This window comes from Oncorhynchus masou, chromosome 29, assembly GCF_036934945.1.
Source record: "Oncorhynchus masou masou isolate Uvic2021 chromosome 29, UVic_Omas_1.1, whole genome shotgun sequence".
In the NCBI taxonomy this organism is placed as follows: Eukaryota; Metazoa; Chordata; class Actinopteri; order Salmoniformes; family Salmonidae; genus Oncorhynchus; species Oncorhynchus masou.
In genome coordinates, this window is record NC_088240.1 from 91,330,692 (window position 1) to 91,341,849 (window position 11,158).

An 11,158-nucleotide genomic window follows, 5' to 3' on the forward strand; every position below is an offset into this window, starting at 1 on the left:
GGTCTTTGAAGCAGTGTAACACTCTTCTCTGAGCCCTGCTAGGCAGACAGGTGGGGAGACATTCCTTCTAGGGACAGACAGTTGGTCTTTGAAGCAGTGTAACACTCTTCTCTGAGCCCTGCCAGGCAGACAGGTGGGGAGACATTCCTTCTAGGGACAGACAGTTGGTCTTTGAAGCAGTGTAACACTCTTCTCTGAGCCCTGCCAGGCAGACAGGTGGGGAGACAATCCTTATAGGGACAGACAGTTGGTCTTTGAAGCAGTGTAACACTCTTCTCTGAGCCCTGCCAGGCAGACAGGTGGGGAGACATTCCTTCTAGGGACAGACAGTTGGTCTTTGAAGCAGTGTAACACTCTTCTCTGAGCCCTGCCAGGCAGACAGGTGGGGAGACATTCCTTCTAGGGACAGACAGTTGGTCTTTGAAGCAGTGTAACACTCTTCTCTGAGCCCTGCCAGGCAGACAGGTGGGGAGACATTCCTTCTAGGGACAGACAGTTGGTCTTTGAAGCAGTGTAACACTCTTCTCTGAGCCCTGCCAGGCAGACAGGTGGGGAGACATTCCTTCTAGGGACAGACAGTTGGTCTTTGAAGCAGTGTAACACTCTTCTCTGAGCCCTGCCAGGCAGACAGGTGGGGAGACATTCCTTCTAGGGACAGACAGTTGGTCTTTGAAGCAGTGTAACACTCTTCTCTGAGCCCTGCCAGGCAGACAGGTGGGGAGACATTCCTTCTAGGGACAGACAGTTGGTCTTTGAAGCAGTGTAACACTCTTCTCTGAGCCCTGCCAGGCAGACAGGTGGGGAGACATTCCTTCTAGGGACAGACAGTTGGTCTTTGAAGCAGTGTAACACTCTTCTCTGAGCCCTGCCAGGCAGACAGGTGGGGAGACATTCCTTCTAGGGACAGACAACTGAAATCAAATGTCAGGTTTCAAAATAAAAAGGAGTGATGTATTGGATATTCACCCCCCCCCCCACCCCCCACCCCCCACCCACCCCAGTCACCACTCAGCAGACAGACAGACAGATAGGAGCCACTCTGCACAACAACAGCTAAAAATAAAGCACTGAGTCAGAAACACAATCTGAAACTCTAAATAGACCCTTTGGGTGACCCAGTCTGTTGGTCTCTCTGCCAGTCTATGAAACCAGTAGGTCCATAGGAGAACACCTGTCATCTGTTCTAATTATTAGCGTTGGTCTCTAAATGATCTTCTCCATGCTTCAAACCGTTCTGCAGCATTGCGAGGCACGTGTGCGTCAAATACACAAAAAAAATGCAGGCTCGACATCCGGTAAAAAAAACCCACAACAAAATAAAAAGATATGGCAAACCGCATGTGCATCTGGTGAACATACGGCATAAACCAAACCCCACGATAAGGAGAAGGAAAACAAATAGGAAGTAATGCACGAGTATAGGGACTTGGTCTGGTGGTTATCACTTGTTGGACGTAATAAATGTGCGCTGTCTCTTTAAGAGACACGCCGTAATAAAGCCGTGGTGAGGCTCGCTGCAACACGCCGGTAGTTTCAGTTCACACAGAAACAACGGTGGAGTCGACCGCGTACAGCCGGAGTCTTCTGAGAAAGGAGACCGAAAACCAAGCTGTAGACGGTTATATGTCGTTTCCTGTGGATGATACTAACGAATGGCTCGTCGGTGATGTACTTTCAATATCTACAAGACCTTGGGGGTGAGTAAAAACGCCGTTTCTTTCCTTGATTTAAAATGCCTGCCAACCGGTTTAAACAGGTGCATACACCTGTTTGAAATGTTGACCTACCGCTCTCAAAGAGTTTAACGAGACAGTGTCATATATCACCGCCTTGGACATTTTAAAAACTCAAACATGCCTCTCTCTTTTTCACTAGGTTGATATCCAGAATCTTTTTGGACATCATCCCGGTATTGTATTTTTGACCGGATGCATTTGATGATGGATTGGAACCGTCCCACACCTTGATATTAGTCCTACCCGGATCGAATTACCGGTCGTGTTACGTTTCCTACCTAAAGCACCGACCTCACCACCTCCGCGCCTGGAACAGGTGGAAACGTGTCATTTATTTTTTGTTGTCACCACCCACCTGGAAGTGGCATGGGTAACCAGGTTGAGAAACTGACACATCTGACTTATGACAATGTTCCGACCGCAGATCCGAACGGGTTTGACACGGAGGATGAGCTGGGGCCCCGGATCGGAGTGTCCTACATCTTCTCCGCGGACGACGACGAACAAGAGGAACGTGTTGACGGACCGGACAAGGATCAGAACGAGGAAGAGAAACAATACGATAACTGCAACGAGCTGGAGTGTGTTGTGTACTACCGTGACGAATCTGTGTACGAGAAAAATCTCAAACTCTCTGATATGAGCACGTATTCGACTGAGAATCTTTTAAACAAGTGCATACCGGGGGATTTGGTGGAGTTCGTGGCTACGGGCCAGTATCCTCACTGGGTTGTGTACGTGGGCGACTTTCAGGTCGTTCACCTGCACCGGGCTGAAATCAAAAATAATTTCCTGACAGATGCCAGTCAGGGAAAGCGAGGCAGGATAGTTAACGGGCTGTATAAATTCCGCGCTCTGCCTCCGGAGGTGGTGGTGCAGAACGCGGTGCAGCAAGTAGGAACGAGAGACCGAGAGCTGTACTGGAGGAACTCTGAGTGCTTTGCTGCGTGGTGCAGGTTCGGGAAGAGGGAATTTAAAATAGGAGGAGAGATCCGTATCGGAAAGCAGCCCTACAGGTTGAAAATGTTGTTTTCTGAAAAGAAAAGTCACGTCCTTGAATTTCAGAGTTTTGACGACTTGATCATGGAGAAGAGGAGAAACGATCAGATAGGCAGAGATGCGGTGACGCAAGAGTTAGCTAACCATCTCAACGCAACCGATGCGGAAATTAAGGACGACTTTCATCAGAGTGTAAACTGAAAGACCCCAAGAGAAACTGATGGTAATGTCCAGTGGAGGACTTGGGCAGCGTTCAGCTTTAGGATACAGGGGCCCACGTGACTAGAACACTGTTGGAAATACATTTTGTTTTTTGGCGCAATGCCTTGCGCCTTTTATGCATACAAAAGCATTTATATTGGTTTGAGATGAAGTAGCAACTCAACCAATGACGTGCATTTAATTCACCAACAGTTTCTACCTTGAGATAAGGACACCTTGAAACACACAAACATTCCTGTCTATACTGAACAAAAATATAAACTCAACATGCAACAATTTCAAAGAATTTACTGAGTTATGGTTCATATAAGGAAAAAAGTCGATTGAAATACATTGATTAGGCCCTAGTATATGGATATAGGGTCTAATGTTCACTATCGGATGTAAACAAATATGCATCTGTTGGTCACGGATACATTTTTTTTTTTTTTAAATGAGCCTCAGGATCTTGTCACGGTGTCTCTGGACATTCCAAATTGCCCTCGATTTCAAATGCAATTGTGTTCGTTGTGTCCGTAGCTTATACCTGCCCCATACCATAACCCCACCGCCACCACGGGGCACTCTGTTCACAACGTTGACGTCAGTAAACCGCTCGCCCACACAACGCCATACACCTGGTCTGCGCGGTTTGAGGTTGGTTGGACATACTGCCAAATTCTCTAACCCACATCTAATGTTGTTTTTATGTTAGAGAAATCAAAATTCAATTCTCTGATAACAGCTCTGGTGGACATTCCTGCAGTCAGCATGACAAGTGTACGGTCCCTCAACTTGTGACATTGTGTTGTGTGACAAAACTGCACTTTATTTTGTGTGTGTGTGGCCTTTTTATTGTCCCCAGCACAAGGTGCACTTGTGTAATTATCATTCTGTTTAATCAGCTTCTTGATATGCCACACCTGTCAGGTGAATGGATTATCTTGGCAAAGGAGAGATGTTCACTAACAGGGATGTGTATGGAACATTTCTTGTCTCATTTTATTCCAGCTCATGAATCATGGGAACAACACTTTCACACATTTCTGTTTGTTCAGTGAAGCTTCATGTCGTCCCATATGGACTGGTCACTGTTGTTTTCTACCGATCTGAAGAGGAGCAAAGCCTTTTCGATAGCCTATCATATGTGGTTGTTGCACAGCGTGCTCCTGGACAACTCCTGGTGTTTTAGACCAATGGAGAGGGAGCAGAACATGCTCCTGGACAACTCCTGGTGTTTTAGACCAATAGAGGGGGAGTAGAACATGCTCCTGGACAACCCCTGGTGTTTTAGACCAATGGAGAGGGAGTAGAACATGCTCCTGGACATCCCCTGGTGTTTTAGACCAATGGAGAGGGAGGGAGCAGAACATGTGATCCATTTGACTGTTCACTTCCCTGATTCCCTACTGTGACTTTATGATTCCCTTTCTGACCTGTCTGACTGGTTATTGTATTCACAACCACAACTCTGTGTGTCCCAAATGGCTCCCTATATAGTGCACTACTTTTGGCCAGAGCCCTATGGTCCCTTGTCAAATGTAGTGTACTACTATACAGGGTGCCATTTGGGATGTTTCCTGGCTGCACTTTTTTTTAAATTGAGTCTATTATTGATTTCATGGGGTTTTTTAAACTTTTTTTTTTTGGAAGTGAATGTTTGTATGAGGAAATATATGGAAATAAATATCTATTTAACCTTAATGCATATTTTCTTAAATGTATTTCTATTCAATTAAAAACCAGACATTGATTTCTGGTACTGTGTAGTTTTGCATTCACACCCAACGTCAGGTACAACCACATTACTTTAATACTTTATCTCCCTGAGCAGGAGTCGTTCCATTACTTTATCTCCCTGAGCTGGAGTCATCCCATTACTTTAATACTTTATCTCCCTGAGCAGGAGTCATTCCATTCCTTTATCTCCCTGAGCAGGAGTCATTCCATTCCTTTATCTCCCCGAGCAGGAGTCATTCCATTACTTTATCTCCCTGAGCAGGAGTCATTGCTTTACTTTATCTCCCTGAGCAGGAGACATTGCTTTACTTTATCTCCCTGAGCAGGAGTCATTCCATTACTTTATCTCCTTAAGCAGGAGTCATTCCATTACTTTATCTCCCTGAGCAGGAGTCATTGCTTTACTTTATCTCCCTGAGCAGGAGACATTACTTTATCTCCTTAAGCAGGAGTCATTCCATTACTTTATCTCCCTGAGCAGGAGTCATTCCATTACTTTATCTCCCTGAGCAGGAGTCATTCCATTCCATTATCTCCCTGAGCAGGAGTCATTCCATTACTTTATCTCCCTGAGCAGGAGTCATTCCATTACTTTATCTCCCTGGACAGGAGTCATTGCTTTACTTTATCTCCCTGAGCAGGAGTCATTCCATTACTTTATCTCCCTGAGCAGGAGTCATTCCATTACTTTATCTCCCTGAGCAGGAGTCATTCCATTACTTTATCTCCCTGGACAGGAGTCATTGCTTTACTTTATCTCCCTGGACAGGAGTCATTGCTTTACTTTATCTCCCTGAGCAGGAGTCATTGCTTTACTTTATCTCCCTGGACAGGAGTCATTGCTTTACTTTATCTCCCTGAGCAGGAGTCATTGCTTTACTTTATCTCCCTGAGCAGGAGTCATTTCATTTCATCCACTACACAACCATTCCAACATTTTCCCTTTGATTGTGTTCCATTTGAGGTGGATAGAAAGTGAACTGTGGCATTGATACAGTTTGATTCAACCTCCAGAATAGCTGAATAACCTCCGACATCTTGAATGCTGCTTCACTATCTCCCAAAACCCTTCTCCCCTCAAGGTATTCTGGTTTAGCCCTTCACCCCTCGGGGTGTTCCGTTGAGGCCTTCACCCCTCGGGGGTGTTCCGTTGAGGCCTTCACCCCTCGGGGGTGTTCCGTTGAGGCCTTCACCCCTCGGGGGTGTTCCGTTGAGGCCTTCACCCCTCGGGGTGTTCCGTTGAGGCCTTCACCCCTCGGGGGTGTTCCGTTGAGGCCTTCACCCCTCGGGGGTGTTCCGTTGAGGCCTTCACCCCTCGGGGGTGTTCCGTTGAGGCCTTCACCCCTCGGGGGTGTTCCGTTGAGGCCTTCACCCCTCGGGGGTGTTCCGTTGAGGCCTTCACCCCTCGGGGGTGTTCCGTTCGGCCCTTCACCCCTCGGGGGTGTTCCGTTCGGCCCTTCACCCCTCGGGGGTGTTCCGTTCGGCCCTTCACCCCTCGGGGTATCCTGTTCAAGATGTTCAACGAGTTGGTGCTGTTCTTTTGTTGACATCCGGGTTGTTAGTTTTGCTTTAAGCAGGATTGTTGCACAAAGTGTTATGTTATGTAAAGGTGATTAGTTACTGAGCTTTAACTAAGCACCTTTCTGCCTGTCAGCAGAGGCCCAAAACGTGTTTCAGCAGGTTACCAGGATTACTACACAAAGGCACAACATTTATCTGCTTCCCCTAACAAAGGTAATCTCTGTTTTCAGTGTGTGTGTGTGTGTGTGTGTGTGTGTGAGAGAGAGAGAGAGACTGCTTCTCTGCATTCTAATGCTGTTTCTTTTCCTTTAGCTAGTTTTGAGCAGTGATTGTTTTGCACGCACACACACACACACACTTGCACAGCCAACCGCTGAGGCCTCGTTATCCCTGTAGTCAGAGTGACGCCTGAAGCATTTTAAGTCACGTGGTGGGAGAGACCCAGCTCTTGTTTGTTTTCCAGTGTTGTATTTGCACTGAGATAACAAGGGTTGATCCGAGGTAAAGACCCGTCACCTCATCGTTGACCAGGGTTGATCTGGGGTTAAGGATGGTCACCTCATCTCTGACCAGGGTTGATCTGGTGTTAAAGAATGGTCACCTCATCTCTGACCAGGGTTGATCCGGGGTAAAGGATGGTCACCTCATCTCTGACCAGGGTTGATCTGGGGTAAAGTCCCGTCACCTCATCTCTGACCAGGGTTGATCCGAGGTAAAGTCCCGTCACCTCATCTCTGACCAGGGTTGATCCGGGGTAAAGGATGGTCACCTCATCTCTGACCAGGGTTGATCTGGGGTAAAGGATGGTCACCTCATCTCTGACCAGGGTTGATCTGGGGTGAAGGATGGTCACCTCATCTCTGACCAGGGTTGATCTGGGGTAAAGGATGGTCACCTCATCTCTGACCAGGGTTGATCTGGGGTAAAGGATGGTCACCTCATCTCTGACCAGGGTTGATCTGGGGTAAAGGATGGTCACCTCATCTCTGACCAGGGTTGATCTGGGGTAAAGGATGGTCACCTCATCTCTGACCAGGGTTGATCTGGGGTAAAGGATGGTCACCTCATCTCTGACCAGGGTTGATCCGGGGTAAAGGATGGTCACCTCATCTCTGACCAGGGTTGATCTGGTGTTAAAGAATGGTCACCTCATCTCTGACCAGGGTTGATCTGGGGTTAAGGATGGTCACCTCATCTCTGACCAGGGTTGATCTGGGGTAAAGGATGGTCACCTCATCTCTGACCAGGGTTGATCTGGGGTTAAGGATGGTCACCTCATCTCTGACCAGGGTTGATCCGAGGTAAAGGATGGTCACCGCATCTCTGACCAGGGTTGATCCGGGGTTAAGGATGGTCACCTCATCTCTGACCAGGGTTGATGTTGATCTGGGGTTAAGGATGGTCACCTCATCTCTGACCAGGGTTGATCTGGGGTTAAGGATGGTCACCTCATCTCTGACCAGGGTTGATCCGAGGTAAAGGATGGTCACCTCATCTCTGACCAGGGTTGATCTGGGGTTAAGGATGGTCACCTCATCTCTGACCAGGGTTGATCTGGGGTTAAGGATGGTCACCTCATCTCTGACCAGGGTTGATGTTGATCTGGGGTTAAGGATGGTCACCTCATCTCTGACCAGGGTTGATCTGGGGTTAAGGATGGTCACCTCATCTCTGACCAGGGTTGATCCGAGGTAAAGGATGGTCACCTCATCTCTGACCAGGGTTGATCTGGGGTTAAGGATGGTCACCTCATCTCTGACCAGGGTTGATCCGAGGTAAAGGATGGTCACCTCATCTCTGACCAGGGTTGATCTGGGGTTAAGGATGGTCACCTCATCTCTGACCAGGGTTGATCCGGGGTAAAGGATGGTCACCTCATCTCTGACCAGGGTTGATCTGGGGTAAAGGATGGTCACCTCATCGCTGACCAGGGTTGATCTGGGGTAAAGGATGGTCACCTCATCTCTGACCAGGGTTGATCCGGAGTAAAGGATGGTCACCTCATCTCTGACCAGGGTTGATCCGGGGTAAAGGATGGTCACCTCATCTCTGACCAGGGTTGATCCGGGGTAAAGGATGGTCACCTCATCTCTGACCAGGGTTGATCGGCTCACACCCACTAATGCAATCAACTTTCAGCCAGTTGAAACCCGTTTCCACGCGCTCCCCGGCGAGATGAATCGAACACCCACAAGCTTTAGTTGTTTTGCTGCAGGTGAGGCCCTGTGGGAGATGGGAGAGATTTCATGGCTCTGTTGTTAGGACGTCTGTATAGGCATTTGCATTCCTCCTTTTCTCTGTGGTCAGAACAGACGAATCACACACACATACACACACACACATACATACATACATACATACATACATACATACATACATACACACATACACACATACATACACATGTACATACATACATACGATGAAGTGACTGGCCTTTACCCAGATAAATATGTGTTGTTCTACAATGTTGTGCATTTTGACGCTAAACATCACTGATGTTGACTGACTGAAATGTGAAATACCACCTGATTATCAATGTTACTGAGTAACACGCTAGAACACAGTGCTGAGATATTACAGGGATTATCAATGTTACTCACTAGAACACAGTGCTGAGATATTACAGGGATTATCAATGTTACTGAGTAACACGCTAGAACACAGTGCTGAGATATTACAGGGATTATCAATGTTACTCACTAGAACACAGTGCTGAGATATTACAGGGATTATCAATGTTACTCACTAGAACACAGTGCTGAGATATTACAGGGATTATCAATGTTACTCACTAGAACACAGTGCTGAGATATTACAGGGATTATCAATATTACTCACTAGAACAAAGTGCTGAGATATTACAGGGATTATCAATGTTACTGAGTAACACGCTAGAACACAGTGCTGAGATATTACAGGGATTATCAATGTTACTCACTAGAACACAGTGCTGAGATATTACAGGGATTATCAATGTTACTGAGTAACACGCTAGAACACAGTGCTGAGATATTACAGGGATTATCAATGTTACTGAGGAACACACTAGAACATAGTGCTGAAATCATCAACCATATTGAAAACAAAAACACACAATATGCAATTCAAACAAAATGTTGATGGCCCATCAGAGAGAGTAGCCATCGGAGAGAGAGAGTAGCCATCGGAGAGAGAGAGAGAGAGTAGCCATCGGAGAGAGTAGCCATCGGAGAGAGAGAGAGAGAGAGAGAGTAGCCATCGGAGAGAGAGAGAGAGAGAGAGTAGCCATCGGAGAGAGAGAGTAGCCATCGGAGAGAGAGAGAGAGAGTAGCCATCGGAGAGAGAGAGAGAGAGTAGCCATCGGAGAGAGAGAGAGAGTAGCCATCGGAAAGAGAGAGAGAGTAGCCATCGGAGAGGGAGAGAGAGAGTAGCCATCGGAGAGGGGGAGAGAGAGAGTAGCCATCGGAGAGGGAGAGTAGCCATCGGAGAGAGAGAGAGAGAGAGAGAGAGAGAGAGTAGCCATCGGAGAGAGAGAGAGAGAGAGAGAGTAGCCATCAGAGAGAGAGAGAGAGAGAGAGTAGCCATCGGAGAGAGAGAGAGAGTAGCCATCGGAGAGAGAGAGAGAGTAGCCATCGGAGAGAGAGAGAGAGTAGCCATCGGAGAGAGAGAGAGAGTAGCCATCGGAAAGAGAGAGAGAGTAGCCATCGGAGAGAGAGAGTAGCCATCGGAGAGGGAGAGAGAGAGTAGCCATCGGAGAGGGGGAGAGAGAGAGTAGCCATCGGAGAGGGAGAGTAGCCATCGGAGAGAGAGAGAGAGAGAGAGAGAGAGAGTAGCCATCGGAGAGAGAGAGAGAGAGAGAGTAGCCATCGGAGAGAGAGAGAGAGAGTAGCCATCGGAGAGAGAGAGAGAGTAGCCATCGGAGAGAGAGAGAGAGTAGCCATCGGAAAGAGAGAGAGAGAGAGTAGCCATCGGAGAGAGAGAGTAGCCATCGGAGAGAGAGAGTAGCCATCGGAGAGGGAGAGAGAGAGTAGCCATCGGAGAGGGGGAGAGAGAGAGTAGCCATCGGAGAGGGGGAGAGAGAGAGTAGCCATCGGAGAGGGAGAGAGAGAGTAGCCATCGGAGAGGGAGAGAGAGAGTAGCCATCGGAGAGGGAGAGAGAGAGAGTAGCCATCGGAGAGGGAGAGAGAGAGAGTAGCCATCGGAGAGGGAGAGTAGCCATCGGAGAGAGAGAGAGAGAGAGAGAGAGAGAGAGTAGCCATCGGAGAGAGAGAGAGAGAGAGAGAGAGTAGCCATCGGAGAGAGAGAGAGAGAGTAGCCATCGGAGAGAGAGAGAGTAGCCATCGGAGAGAGAGAGAGAGTAGCCATCGGAAAGAGAGAGAGAGTAGCCATCGGAGAGAGTAGCCATCGGAGAGAGAGGGAGTAGCCATCGGAGAGAGAGAGAGAGAGAGAGAGAGAGAGAGAGTAGCCATCGGAGAGAGAGAGAGAGAGTACCCATCAGAGAGAGAGTACCCATCAGAGAGAGTACTCTGACCCCACACCTGTTGGTGTTTCTGGTCCCATTGGGCATGGAGCTCATGACCTACTGTAGACCTGGTCCGGGTCTAGACCCCGCGGGGACCTGGTCCGGGTCTAGACCCCGTGGGGACCTGGTCCGGGTCTCGACCCCGTGGGGACCTGGTCCGGGTCTCGACCCCGCGGGGACCTGGTCCGGGTCTCGACCCCGCGGGGACCTGGTCCGGGTCTCGACCCCGCGGGGACCTGGTCCGGGTCTCGACCCCGCGGGGACCTGGTCCGGGTCTCGACCCCGCGGGGACCTGGTCCGGGTCTCGACCCCGCGGGGACCTGGTCCGGGTCTCGACCCCGCGGGGACCTGGTCCGGGTCTCGACCCCGTGGGGACCTGGTCCGGGTCTCGACCCCGCGGGGACCTGGTCCGGGTCTCGACCCCGCGGGGACCTGGTCCGGGTCTCGACCCCGTGGG

The 11,158-nt window shown here is 49.0% G+C and overlaps 1 protein-coding gene across 1 annotated transcript; it reads left to right on the forward strand.

Annotated features, from left to right (window-relative positions):
* Positions 1-1,511: 1,511 nt before the first annotated feature.
* lratd2b (LRAT domain containing 2b) lies at positions 1,512-4,640 on the forward strand. Its single transcript, XM_064946864.1, has 2 exons — positions 1,512-1,697; positions 1,876-4,640. Exon 2 carries the CDS (start codon positions 2,103-2,105, stop codon positions 2,934-2,936), a length of 834 nt encoding a protein of 277 aa, XP_064802936.1. The 5' UTR covers positions 1,512-1,697; positions 1,876-2,102; the 3' UTR covers positions 2,937-4,640.
* The last annotated feature ends 6,518 nt before the right edge of the window (positions 4,641-11,158 follow it).

What these genes read in the sequence shown, in the direction of transcription:
- lratd2b (XM_064946864.1), top strand. Translation starts at nt 2,103, where the DNA reads ATGGGTAACCAGGTTGAGAAACTGACACATCTGACTTATGACAATGTT.